At 34.6% G+C, this 14,191-nt stretch overlaps 1 protein-coding gene across 1 annotated transcript in view; it reads left to right on the top strand.

Moving 5' to 3' along the window:
- The window catches only part of LOC148954033 (roundabout homolog 2-like), a 218,984-nt gene that overhangs the window by 39,581 nt on the left and 165,212 nt on the right, over nt 1–14,191 (top strand). The window contains exon 3 of the mRNA XM_089086894.1: nt 343–488. Coding sequence (XP_088943020.1) covers nt 343–488 — 146 coding nt within the window. The remainder of the gene's footprint in view (nt 1–342; nt 489–14,191) is intronic.

Here is a 14,191-nt window from a genome sequence, read left to right on the forward strand (position 1 = left end):
AGGTACCTATGCTGTGACTCAATACTACGACATGAATTATTTTTGGGACGTAGTCTTCACTTTAATTCGGCCCACTCTCAGAAAGATTTTACGATCCTTGCTTGAAGGTATTAGGAACCAATCACTATTTTTTTTTTAAGAATTCTTTACCTTGTTTAGAACACAACACATCGTGATTTTAATTTTAAAATATATATCCTCTTCTGTTCATATACTAACAATCACTTCAGACAGGGGAGAAAAAGGGGGAATAGGCAACCACTGAGCATAAAAATTGGAATAAGTAATAAGGATAAAAAGAATGTGGTGATTTTATATTTATACCCATCTTTTTTCATTTAGCCATAGAATACTACTGCCTGGTGGAGCCCTTTTCTTTCTAAAGGTCATTCATGGAAGACGAGAAAGTGATAATGGAGTGTACTGGTGTATTGCTAGGAATGTCGCTGGCATTGCTAGATCCAACAATGCTACCCTAACAGTTGCATGTAAGTACTCTTTATACCAAAATACTGATATTATTTCTTGTATTTGCAACATGAAAATATGCTTTATAACAACATGTCCTTAGCAATTATGAGACTCTTAAATGCGTAGACGTTTAAGGCGATTTAATATTCAATGCGTAGACGGGGTGACCTTTGGGGCTGTTCCTGTGTAGGTGTTAAGATAATCCAAATTTAATCAGTAGTTTCTTTCGTTTTTTTTTTTATTTTTGCCCTGCGGGATGGTGTCCCCCTCTCAAAGCACAGAGTTGGCAATGTTGTTTATAGCAATAATACAAAGCTGTTTTAGAGGCTGGGGGCGTATTGTGTATGTATATGTAAAAAGCATATCCATTTTTATCATAGTTAATATGCTCCCTACCATCAACTTTTTTTTCATTCTGATCAGTTGACTTGCACCTTTTTCTATTTTTGAAACAATCTATTTGTGTATTACTTCTGCTGTTAAATTATTAGCATGATAGCCACTGTAATTTTAATAAAAAAAAGCCTACCATTTCTTCAAAACAGGTAATTTTTTTTTTACAAATTAAAAAAAGGCCTTAAAAGCCAAAAAATTTACAATTATGTTGATGCAAATTTAATGTTATTTTTATGGAAGCGAAATCTTCATCAAAAGAATGGGTACTTTCAAAGAGTTTAGTCGCCAATACACGATCAAATGCTTGGCCCAAAGTTAACTCTAAATAGGCTACACTTTTTGCAGTTAATTTTGCTCATACCCTCAATAGTTAAATTTCTTTAAGGTTATTTTTTTTGTTTAATTTTACTGTCGTTGATTTTGCTCCCTTTTTTGGCTTACCCTAAACTGCAGTATATAGGTCTTTTTTTGGTAATTGAAGATATAGGGGAGGGTAAAGAAATAAAAATTATGTTACCAGTAAGCCTTTCTGTTACCTGTCAGTTTTTGTATAGCTCACATATGCTTACTTTCTATTGGCTGGGTTCTATTGAAAATAAGCCCCTTAAAACAGAAAAAAATACTTACTAATCATCACTCATTGAATTTATCCCCATTTCCCCATGTGAAATAGCTATAAATCTTAGAAGGTTTCTAAGAAACTTTTCTGAGAAGTTTATCAAGAAGACTCAGAGAAGCTTTTCCATTCTCTTTGGTCATACTTGCCTTGAACTGGGCTTTACTTGGTCATTATGAACAAAACAAAATTTATTAACCTACAGAAAAAGAAAAAATAACAAGAACATCAAAGAGTAAAATAATATTCTACCAAATGCTAAAACATCAATTGACTATTCGCTGAAAACTTAGCCAGAGCAAAAAGGGCCTTGCCCAATAAACAAACGACACACAATTGCAGCTTAGACCTCAGGTATCAGCAGCATTTGGGTATCACAAAAAAACAAAAAAAAACAGAGAATAATGTAAATATACAAATATAAATGACTATAAAAACTTAAAACCAATAAAATGGTTTAAAAGCTAATACTGTTTCTGGTCTGGGAGAGGGGGGGCATTGGCCAAAGGTACTAGCGCCAAAATTTTCATGTCGACCAATGAAATGAAAACTTACCCATCTTTCTGCTGAAAATGTATTGGTTGGGATGATGTTGGAGGGGTAAAAGGCCAACTTTTTTTGCCCCGAACACAAATCACATATTTTTTCACGGTTCAGGCCCAAACAATGTGCCACATTCCCACCCTTCTTCGATAAAATTGACAAGGGGGCAGTTCTGGCTCAATCCCTTGCACTCAATGTTGCTGGCTCAAATGAAATACAACATGCCGGTTTCTGCTAAAAAGTTAGTAGTCGTAGAGACAAGCAGAAAGGTACTATAGGAACCACAGGTCTACTCTACGCCTGCACTAATACTAGGTGGAAGTCCTTGCGCAATTCTATATCAAATTAGTTGCAATGATACAGAAAGGATGCGGCACATTGAAAATCATTGTACGACTCCGAATTAAACAAAGTACGACGGGCCTTTCTTTTTACTAAAACGCTAGCAACAGACGGGAAGGTCTAGGAGGACCCAGCTTTTACCACAAATTATAAGCTTTGAATTTCCATCATGACTCTGTCTTCAGTGAGGTGTAACGTGCCCAACTTTTCTTCTAAAATTAAAGAAAAACAATTTTTTTTTAACTGAAAGTAAGGAGTGACATTAAAACTTAAAAAGAACAGAAATTTATCCGTATATGAAAGGGGCTGTCTTCTCCTCAACGTTTCGCTCTTTACGCTAAAGTTTTTTATTGTTTAAAAAAATAAAGTTGTGAGACAGAGTCAAACTTTAGCGTAAAGAGCGAGGCGTTGAGGAGGGGATAGACCCTTTCATATACGGATTAATTTCTGTTCGTTTTAATTTTAATGTCGCTCCTTACTTTCAGTTAAAAAAAAACGTGTTTTTTTATTTAATTTCTGAAAGTTTTTGAATTAATCCTGCTTTGATTTTGGCTCACCGTTCATGAATAATTAAAAGGAAATTTTTATGTTAATTTTACTTTTTTTTTGGCTAAATGGCTGTCTCGAAATTTTGTTCTGACGTAACTTATTACAAATTAACTTACGTAACGAACTTCTATATTCGTATATTTTTATTACGTATATTAGGGATTCGCCCCCTAGTCAATACCTCGTTCTTTACGCAAAAGTTCAAATTGTCTTTCAATTCCTTAAGAATGAGCCCTTAATCGCAAAGACCGTTAATTAGAATAAAAAGCTCTGATAAAAGTACAAAAAAAACTTTAGCGTAAAGAGAAAGGTAATGACTAGGGGGCGAACCCAATCATATACACAATAATTTCTGTTCGTTTTAAGTTTTGAGGTTGCTCCTTACTTTCAGTTGAAATTTTTTTTTATTTTATTTTTGATCGTTTTTTAAATAATGCTGGGAAATCCGGTGCCGCCTTCATAGCAATGTCCTTTCCACCATGAAAAATTACTCCATGAAAAGATCCTCCCACGTAACTCCCGATCAACCCCCCTCCCCAACTACTAGAAAAAATCCCCCTGAAAACTTCTGTATACCTCCCAATAACCAATACTATATTTAAACATTGGGTAAAGTTCAAAACTTGCAGACCTTCCCCCGGGGACTATGGGGGATTAAGTCATCCTCAAAGACATAGTTACTGTATTTTTCAACCATGCTGAACAAAATAGCTATCTCAAAATTTTGATCGGTTGACTTAGGGAAAAAAGTTAGCGTGGGAAGGGGCCTAGTTGCCCTCCATTATTTTGGTCATTTAGAAGGGCACTAGAACTTTTAATTTCCTTTCGAATGAGCCCTCCCGCGATATTCTAGGTCTAGGACCACTGGGTCGATACGATCACCCTGGGGAAAAAAAAACAAATAAACATGCATCTATGATCCTTCTTCTGGAAAAAAAATACAAAATTCCACATCTTTGCAGATAGGAGCTTGAAACTTCTATAGTAGGATTCTCTGATATGCTGAAACTGATGGTGTGATTTCCATTAAAATTTTATGACTTTTAAGGGGTGTTTCTCCCTTTTTTCAAAAGTAAGACAAATTTTCTCAGAAATGATGAAGTTCTGATTTCATCAGAACTTGATGAAACTTATATATTTGAAATCAGCATAAAAATCTGGTTTTTTTCATGTATCTGTTGGTATCAAAATTCCGTTTTTTAGAGTTTTGGTTACTATTGAGCCGGGTCGCTCCTTACTTACCCTTTATTACCACGAACTTTTTGATAGGTTTATGAAGAATGTATCAGTTGTTTACTTTGGAGACGTTTTGTCTCAAAACCTCACAGCTGTGAGGTTTTGTTCTCTCTGAAGGTACAAATATTGGACAATTCAACCATCTTTAGCTAAGTTTCTACGACTCAAAATCATCATCTCCTGCCAAGGAGAAGGAGACAGAGAGGTGGAGGGGGAAAAGTACGGAGAGGGGGAGAACAGTTTTCGGCTTTGATTGGTTATGACCCTTAAGAGCAGCACTAGAAGTTTAAATTTTCAATAAAATTAGCCCTCTCCCAAGTTTTTACGACCCTCCAGTATGCGCAAAGTGACCTAGAACAAATACGTTGGAGACACATGGCACTTTAATAGGTTATATTAAAGGATTCTGCTTCGACTCTGATGATTAAGAAGAAAACAAGCGTGAATAAAACAGCAGACTTGCTCTAAAAATCAGCAACTCATTCTGGTTGTGCTAATGATCAAAACTGGGATCAGAGTCTTACCCATTTATAGGTTGCTGAATCTTTCTTAATTACAAGGGTTAGCTGGGGCTGTGAAGCTCACCACGTTGCAATTAGAAAAGAATTTACGATATGGCTGAGATTTACAAATGAAGCTGAAATTTCCCACCTTTCAAACGTATAATTGGATATGAGAACCTAATCATTTGGACTAGGTTAATCCAATGGCTTAAAGTTATAAAACAGAATTCTTTTCATACTGGAAACCCTCTGTACCTAACTAAAAGAACTAACTGACTATGATTAAGTTCCCGAGTCACTGTACCTTAGGAGCTTTGTCCTTGATCTGCGATATCTTAGGAACAGTTTTGTGTGTGAAGTTGAAAGTAATAGGGCTTGTTGTGAGGGATGTTTAACTAACCAAAAGGAAATATTTGCACCCTATTGCTACTGCTTCTATTCCTACTACTACTGCTGATACTATCATTTCTACTTCTACTACTACTACTACTGCCATTAAAGCTAAGGCTTCTACTATTAATTCTGCTACTACTACTACTACTGCTGCTACTTAACTGAGGGTATTAAGGCAAAAAATTTGGGGAATAATTGAAACTATATGGAATTAAATTGAAACAAACTATGCCCACACAGGTTGTTAAGAGGACGTATCAGAAATGTTTCAGGAACGGTTCATGGCATTAAGGTTAAACTTTCAGCGTGTATTGAAAGGGATCTTGTAGAAATAAAAGGCTCTATATGCATATTTGTAATAATGGTATTACTACTATTGCTACCATGCCAGCTAATAGTATTAGGGTGAAAGTTTCAATGAATATTCAGGTGAATCTTGAACTAAATCAAAACGTTCTAGTATCATTTTTAAGAGTCAAAAGAGATTGGAGGACAAGCAGCCCTCCTCCCGAGCCCATTCATTTTCAAAACACATCCAGTCAAAATTTTAGACAGTCATTTTGTTTAGCATAGTAGAACGGTCCAGTAACTACGTCTCTTGGGATATTGGGTATGTCAGTCCCCCATAATTATATAATTGGCCCATTATGCGTTAAAACTAAATGTTGCTTTAAAACTAAATAAGACACCTACTATTCGAGAACGACTGAGGGTGTTAAGTTGAAACTTTTCCTGTCTGGAACTTCAAGACACAGACTTAGAAGGGTGGAATGTTTATAGTTTAAGGGTAGATTCCTGTTTTGAATAATAGTTCAATTATAATTTTGTTTTAAGGAATTTAATTCAATAGTTATGTGCTGGGTCTTTTGCCCTCAAAAATGAAAAAAAAAACAAAAAAAAAGAACAAAAAAGTGTAAACAAATATATTAAAGTTGCTGAGAGAAACAAGCGACCGCTCAGAAAATGAGGAAACTCGCAATATCCACAGTATTATTTATTTTGCACAAAATTCAAGCATGCTATTTTGTGTATGTCCCTCGAACCGATTTAATTTTTTCTATATAAATATTTAAATGCAAACTAAGTTATATGCACAAGAACGTTTTAGCAACTTTTAAACCCCATGAATGACACTAGAAAATTTTGCAAGCTGACTTCTCTCCATTAGAAGATCAATATACAAGAGAACCAAAATATTTTGCAATCTACGAAACTTTTGTGAAAAAAAATACTTTTTTCAAATATTGCCAAATAATCTGCTTTTAAGGGTGATTCCAAATGTTTATTATATTAGAGAGAAGATGATCAACCCCTCCACAAAAAGGGGATGGATCTTCATGAAAAGTTAGCTATAAAAATGTGTATTTTTTCCCGAGACGGGTGGTCCTGGATGCGTGTTTTTTTTTTTTTTTTCAGGCGTGGTCTTATCGAAGCAGTCGCCCTATAATATCATGAGGGGTCTCATTTCAAAGAAAATTTCTAGTGCTAATTTTATGTCACAAAAGGATCGCACCGCAGCAAAGTGGTGTTTTGTTCCATTGTCTGGTATGATGCAACAGTTTTGACCCAAAGAGAGCCCTAATGTTGTCGAGGAAAAATTCTTATATAGCCATTAAATTCCAAATTATGAGCAATTATTTGAATTGTCTTTTAAGGACAGAAGGCATTGTGGCACCCACTGGCTTTTTTATTCCTAACAACAGATTCAGCCCGTTTAAAATAAACGGTTAATTTAGGTAATTAAATCATCATTTGACAGATTTGATTCGCTTGAAGTTCATAAAATTATGTAAAGTAATGTACAGTTCATCAGCAGCTATTAGGGAGGAAGGTCAGTAGGTCGTTTGTGAATGGGAGAGGGTTTGAAGCCTCAAAAAGAGTCCTTTAAGCTTAAAATTTATAGTTGTCAGCTATAGGGCATTTTGATAAATTTGGAAGGAGGGAGAAGGTGAGAGAGTAAAGCCCTTAGACATTTTCTTCTTAGGGACGTTTTTGAAATAGGTCAGCGATATGCTTACTGCGAAATGACGGTAAACCTCTCGTTGCAGAAATATTTAAAGAATAAGATGAAATATTATATTCATATGCATGCGTGGACAGAAGGAGGAGGAGTTGGGACACCCTTATAAATCAGATTTCTTTAAAGAAATTACAGTGAAAAACATGGAAATTATGACTTTTCACGTCCCCAAGAACGAGATATTTTTAAAGTGGTGCCCTTTGTAAGATAATTTTCATTCTCCAAGAAGTACTATACCAATTTTTTACTTGAATGGAAATAGTGGGGGTAGAGAAGAGAAGAGGGTTGTATCTTCCTAACACTTACGTTATCCCTGTATTGAAAAGATCGTAAGAAAAAGTGTAAGTAAAGTTCAACCTTTCTAAATACCTTTCTAAAACCTTTCTATTAGAGGGGATTCCAACACATTTCTTATGGGCAGAAGGGGGCTTACTTAAGGTATACATAATCATGGGTTAAGACTGGATGAAGTGTTATCTTATGCCGTTTGGGAAAAGCTCCACTTTTATGTCAGAAACATTAGTTTCAGGTATAAATGCAATGGGATAAAACCCCAAACTTAAGTGGAAAAATGGGGTAAGTCTGATTTTCTTATTCTGGAAGTCTTCCTTTTATTTTGAAAAGCAAATTTCACCTTATGAGTTGTTTCTCGAAGCATCGCTAAACAAAAGCTAAATCTTAGTGGAAAGAGTCGGGCTTATCAAGGTGATAGCTACCATCATATTTACATTGATCTTACATATATTAATACATGCTAATATAATTTTAGCCAAGGAACAAATATTTCAAGTGTAAGTAAAGAGCAGTACTAAAACTTTGGACAATTAGAAACTATCCTGTATATGAGAAGGAAGATTGATTGGATCAATCAGTTTTGCTGGGGGTTTCAACCCTCACACTGAGCGTTTATGGATTCCATACTCGTCGTATCTCTTGTTTCTCATTCCAAATATGTACCTTCAAGACAGTAGGCCTACTTCAAGAGACATCGGCAATATTATCATTAATTTTACTCTGTGGTTTTATAATGACAAGCTGTATCACTTTTAAAGTAATCTTTAGCAAGACATATATAATCAATCGCCCTTTAAGGCATTTATTAAATAAAAAAAACAAGTTTTTTAAATTGAAAGTAAGGAGCGACATTAAAACTTAAAACGAACAGAAATTATTCCGTATATGAAAGGGGCTGTCCCCTCCTCAACGCCTCGCTCTTTACGAAGAAGTTTTTTATTGTTTTAAAAAATAAAGTTGTGAGACAGAGTCAAACTTTAGCGTAAAGAGCGAGACGTTGAGGAGGGGACAGCCCCTTTCATATACGGAATAATTTCTGTTTGAAGTTTTAATGTCGCTCCTTACTTTCAGTTTAAAAAATTTGTTTTTTTTATTTAATTTTTGAACGTTTTTGAATAAATGCAGGTTTTGATCTTGGCTCACCGTACATGAATAATTAAAACCAAATTTGCATATTAATTTACTTTTATTTGGTTAAATGGCTTTCTCGAAACTTGTTTAATTTTATTTACAAAAGCTTTTATTAGTAATAAATACACGTAGCTTACGAATTAACTTACGAAACGAACTTCTATATTCATATATTTTTAATACGTATATAAGGGGTTTCGCACCCTAGTACCTTGCTCTTTAAGCTAAAGTTCGAATTTTGTTCCAATTCTTTAAAAATGACCGCTTAATCACAAAGGCCCTTAATTATAATAAATAGCTCGTATGAAAGTACTAAAAAATCTTTGGCTTAAAGAGCGAGGTATTGACTAGGGGGTGAACCCAATCATATATGTAATATTTTCTGTTCGTTTGTTTTTTTTAAACAACCTTATACGCTAAAGTTTTTCATTGTTTAAAAAAAATAGAGTTGTGAGAAATAGTCAAACTTTAGCGTAAAGAACGAGGCGTTGAGGAGGGGATAGCCCCTTTCATATACGGAATAATTTCTGTTCGTTTTAAGTTTTAATGTCTTTCCTTACTTTCAGCTAAAACAAACTTGTATTTTTATTTAATTTTTGAACGTTTTTGAATTAATACAGGTTTTGATTTTGGCTCATCATACATGAATAATTAAAAAAAAAAATTGAATATTAATTTTACATTTATTTGGTTAAATGGCTTTCTTGAAACCTGTTTAATTTTATTTACGAACGTTTTTATTTGTAATAAATATACGTAACTTACGAATTAACTTACGTAACGAACCTCTATATTCTTATATTTTTAATACGTATATTAGAGGGTTCGCCCCCTAGTCAATACCTTGCTCTTTAAGCTAAAGTTCGAATTTTGTTCCAATTCTGTAAAAATGACCCTTAATCACAAATGCCGTTAATTAGAATAAATAGCTCTTATGAAAGTACTAAATAATCTTTGGCTTAAAGAACTAGGGGATGAACCCAATCATATACGTAATGTTTTCTGTCGTTTTAACTTTTGATGTTGCTCCTTACTTTCAGTTAAAAAACTTGTTTTTTTTATATATAATTTCTGATCTTTATTTAAATAATGCTGGGAAATCCGGCACCCCCTTCATAGCAATGTCCCTTCTCCCATGAAAACTTCCTTCATGGTAAGATCCTCCCACATAACCCCCAAACCACCCCCACTACCACAAAAAATCCCCTCTGAAAACGTCTGTATACTTCCCAATAACCAATACTATACGTTAACATTGGGTAAGATTCCTAACTGTCAGCCCTACCCCCAGGGACTTCGGGGAATTAAATCATCCTAAAGGACATCATCATGGTTTGTTTGACCATGCTGAACTAAATGGCTATCTCAAAATTTTGATCAGATGACTTTGGGAAAAAAATGAGCGTTAGAGAGGGCCTAGTTGCCCTCCATTTTTTTGGTCACTTAAAAATAGCACTAGAACTTTTAATTTCCGTTAATTTCCGTTCGAATGAGCCCTCCCAAGATATTCTAAGACCACTGGATCGATACGATCACCCCTGGGAAAAAAACAAACAAACAAACACGCATCCGCGATCTTTCTTTTGGCAAAAAATGCAAAATTCCACATTTTTGTAGATAGGAGCTCGAAACCTCCGCAATAGTGTTCTCTGATACGCTGAATATGATGGTGTGATTTTCATTAAGGTTCTATAACTTTTAGGAGGTTTTTCCCCCTTTTTCGAAAATCAACCAAATTTTCTCAGGCGCGCAACTTTTGATAGGTAGGACTAAACTTGATGAAACTTATATATTTAAAATCAGCATTAAAACCTGATTCTTTTGATTTATCTACTGGTATCAAAATTCCGTTTTCTGCAGTTTCGGTTACCATTGAGCCGGGTCGCTCCTTACTTACAGTTCGTTACCACGAACTGTTTGAAAATAGTTGTATAAATATTTAGTTTCTTATTAATGCACTAAAATAAAAGAATTACGTTCCAAAAAACACATTTGGTATGATGTAAAATTTATCCATGAAATTAAAATTCACTTGACTGCAATAACAGGCTTTACAACATCATATGAAAGAAAAACGGTTCCGGTAGATCATATATCGATTCTAAGAGTGACCAGCGTCAATTTGTCATTATCCTTTAATAATGTAAACCTCTACAACCCCAGGCCTGAACCTAATATTTTCCCAGGAAACCATACTTTACAAAACTTCTTAGAAATCTTCATCTCCACGAAGAACTTCAGTACTAAGCTAAACGATATACAAAATAGAGATACGGTCACTGAGTCGATATCAATTGGGCTTGAGCAAAAACAAAAACGTTTTAAGGTTATTTGAAACCGGTGCAAGTTAACTTCAAAGTGAGTAACGCATAACGCTAGGTAAAAAGTTGGGGCGTTCTTTGGGGATTGACTTTCCACGTCATCCTGTGGGCTGGTTAAAAAAAATGCCCCAACATCGAAGGTGCATAAACTGTTCCTTCTTGTTTGCCAGAAAATGGACGATTTCCATATCCTAACGGTGGCCAGTCACAATTTTAGAATAAACATAAGTTGGCTCTGCCGTTTAAATATTCTTATTTGGACAGAAACACGGATATTTATTTCCAGGCACGCTCCTTCTCTTCATTTAAGGGTTGTCCTTCGTCGCATTGAAGTAAGTTTTATTGGACTCACGAGCGCATAATATTTGAATTTAAATAATTCGTAAAGTTCACTTTATTACTTTCATGGCAATCCTGCCTCTGAAAAGCGTAAACAAAACTTCACAAAATATAGTATTGATGCGCATTTAGTAAATAATTGTTATTATATAGGTTCGTCATGAAACAAAGATGATGAAGTTGATGACAGTCTGAATATTATTTGTTGCCCTGGAATGCTATAATGAAGTTTCGCTATTGAGGCGTGGCAAACTGTTGTAATTACAGTTTGCACGTGATTAATCATGAGCTTATAAGCCGTAATGCTCAATAGAAACGTAATTAGAAGATTGCGATTTTGACCTCGGTTTTCGGAGATTTTCGTACGCTGATCATGTCTATTTATCCCTAAATTTACATTACAATGCACTATCCTAATAGTTCAAATATCACACACGGGTCGGTACTCATAATGAAAGGAAGGGGTTATCGATGGGTCCCTGCTTAATGCTCTTTGCTACAAAACAGTGTGTCTATAAGTAAAACCTTTTTTTCATCAAGATTTGGGAAAATTCGAGTGTGGAAGCAGAACGAATACTGTAGATAGACCCATATCTGATTGCAAAGAAAAAAGAAATAAAAATGTCATTATATTATTTTTTCGTTTTAAAAGTGTGCTTTAATTATATTAATTCATTTCTCAGACAAATTTTTGTTACGACAAAACGGAAAACCTGATAACCCCATCTTTTTAACCTATTGTTGTATTTACCCGTTTATACTCGTTAAATTTTGAGCCAATAGAAAGAATGAAACATCTTCATTGGCTCTTTTGTATGAAATTTAAAGCAGTGAAAAGAGCAAAACAACACGTGGAAATCTTTTTTTGAAAGCTTAACGTATTTTCATCTCCCAGTAGAACATTCTACACACTCTAATCCATAATAAAAATGCCGGTGACCTTCAAGAAGCAAAAGTCTAATAAAAAAAAGAATGGAAATATATCAAAGAGAAGGCATGTTTGCTTACAAAACCTCTAACAATCTTACAAAAAAGGGAAAAGAAATTAAAGTGTTTAGTTTCACTGGAATATTTCAAACACTATAGTTTATTTTCGATAAAGTTATTCTAGACGAAGATTTTGTGAAAGAAGGTATTCTACAAACAAGGCTCAGTTATAAATAAAACCCCTACCTTATGTCACTTGCAACAAATAACGATATCTCAAGTGATATCTAGGGGTCTTATTGTCATATATATGCCGACTAAAATTATTACTTTAATTTTTATTTACACAAAAATCCCTCAAAATTGTCAAAATTTTCTGTATTGGACTTACCACCGGTGCCATCCATGGGAAATTGAAGTTATTTCAGCTCTCCTACTATTGTTTATCCTACCTTTGGAGTCTAGTATTTTTTTATTTTTTTTTTTAATATGGGATTATGCTAATTAATTGCAAGAGCTTGACAGATACTGACGTAATCCGAAGTTATGGTTATACTATAGTCATTTGCCGCATGGAGAGTACCCTGGGAACTTAAATAAAAAGTCACTGTTGGTAATAGTCTGATTAAGGGTAATTCTGTTAGTGAGCTAATCATTAAAAAGTTCATAAAAGCAGTGAAATGAAAAGTCTTTTATCAAGCTCCTATGTAAGCTGATGATGACCACATTTTGACATTTAGAAAGCAGCGCTTCGATTCCTTGCGCGAACTGGTCGAGGTATTGGAATGGCTAAAAAAGGTTGGATTCCTAAGGTCTGGTACTAGATTTAATTTGTTTATATTTCTTCCCAAAGTTTTACAATAAGCAAAGTATTCTAAATTAAACTTGTAAAGTACATTATTTCCACAGATACATTTGGGAGGTCCTGGGAACAGTGGGAACCCCCTGACCTGCGTAAATTTTACTTTCAGACATTTTTCACCTATATTTATGGAAACCTGTCAATATTAAAAAAAACATTGTCAATATCTCTTTTCCTGTCCCCTTCCTCGATCCTTGGTCAGCCCCTTTGTTAGACTGAGATGAGTTTATGAAAACTGATTTAAGACCTTTGTAAATTCTCTGAAGGTAGTCAAAGCTTGAAAAAAGGTGGGATATAAAAGTGTCCACGAACCTGTCTGTGTCATTTAACATAACCTTTGCGACAAGTTTTGTTGTAGTATTAGCAGCAGAACTATTTTAATAGTCCATGCAACAAGTACCCTATCTAAAATGATTTACGAGGTGCTGTTCATCTATCGTAATCGAAATACACCATGTATAAAAACAAATTTTGAGTACTTCCACTTTGAAGTTGCAAGATTATAGTGGAGATAAGAGTACATAGTTAATTTTAGATCCTTACAGGTCGATCAGTAGGCTTAATGGTTTCATTGGCTTAACTAATCAATGCAGCATCATTGATATTAAGGTGGTTTGCGTCTTCATAAAACGGAGAGTTACAATTGCTTACATAGTTTGTTCCGATATGTGGGACTTGACTCCCGACTACGCATTGCATTCCCAGTTGGCAAAAACATTTTTTTTTGTGTGCGGCTGAGGCTTTAGGGGTTGAAGTTTTAGTAATAATCCTTAGTAAAAATTGATTTTTATCTGAAGTTGAATGAAGCCAAACTTTACAGAATATCTTCCGAAGACTACAATTTTTTCAAAATTAATAATGCGCTTCTGCATTGGCTTTTTTTGTTGCTGAAACAGCGTCTAACCTTAAACTGACACAAAGATCTCACATGAGGAATGCTTGCTTGTCATGGCAACTAAGTAGTCGATTTTAGCGGTTTCGGTTGTTTTGTTAAACAATTTGTTGACTTGAACGGGAGTAGTAAGGCAAACTACTAACGGGACTGCGGCTAATTCTTCTGCCAACATTTTCAAAACAATGACAAAAAAAATTTAAATTGCTGGCTAGATTTTTCTAAACAGCAGCAACAGCCATGACAGAGACAAGTTGTAGTAAATTGTAGAACGTAATAGTTCTGTATGAACAAAACAACATTTAAAATTGATGTCACTCCCAAAACTGCCTTTTGTAACCGTTTTTATGTGAAAG

Source organism: Artemia sp. Qi Xiang Cuo, chromosome 3 (assembly GCF_049724085.1).
Source record: "Artemia sp. Qi Xiang Cuo chromosome 3, ASM4972408v1, whole genome shotgun sequence".
Taxonomy (NCBI): Eukaryota; Metazoa; Arthropoda; class Branchiopoda; order Anostraca; family Artemiidae; genus Artemia; species Artemia sp. Qi Xiang Cuo.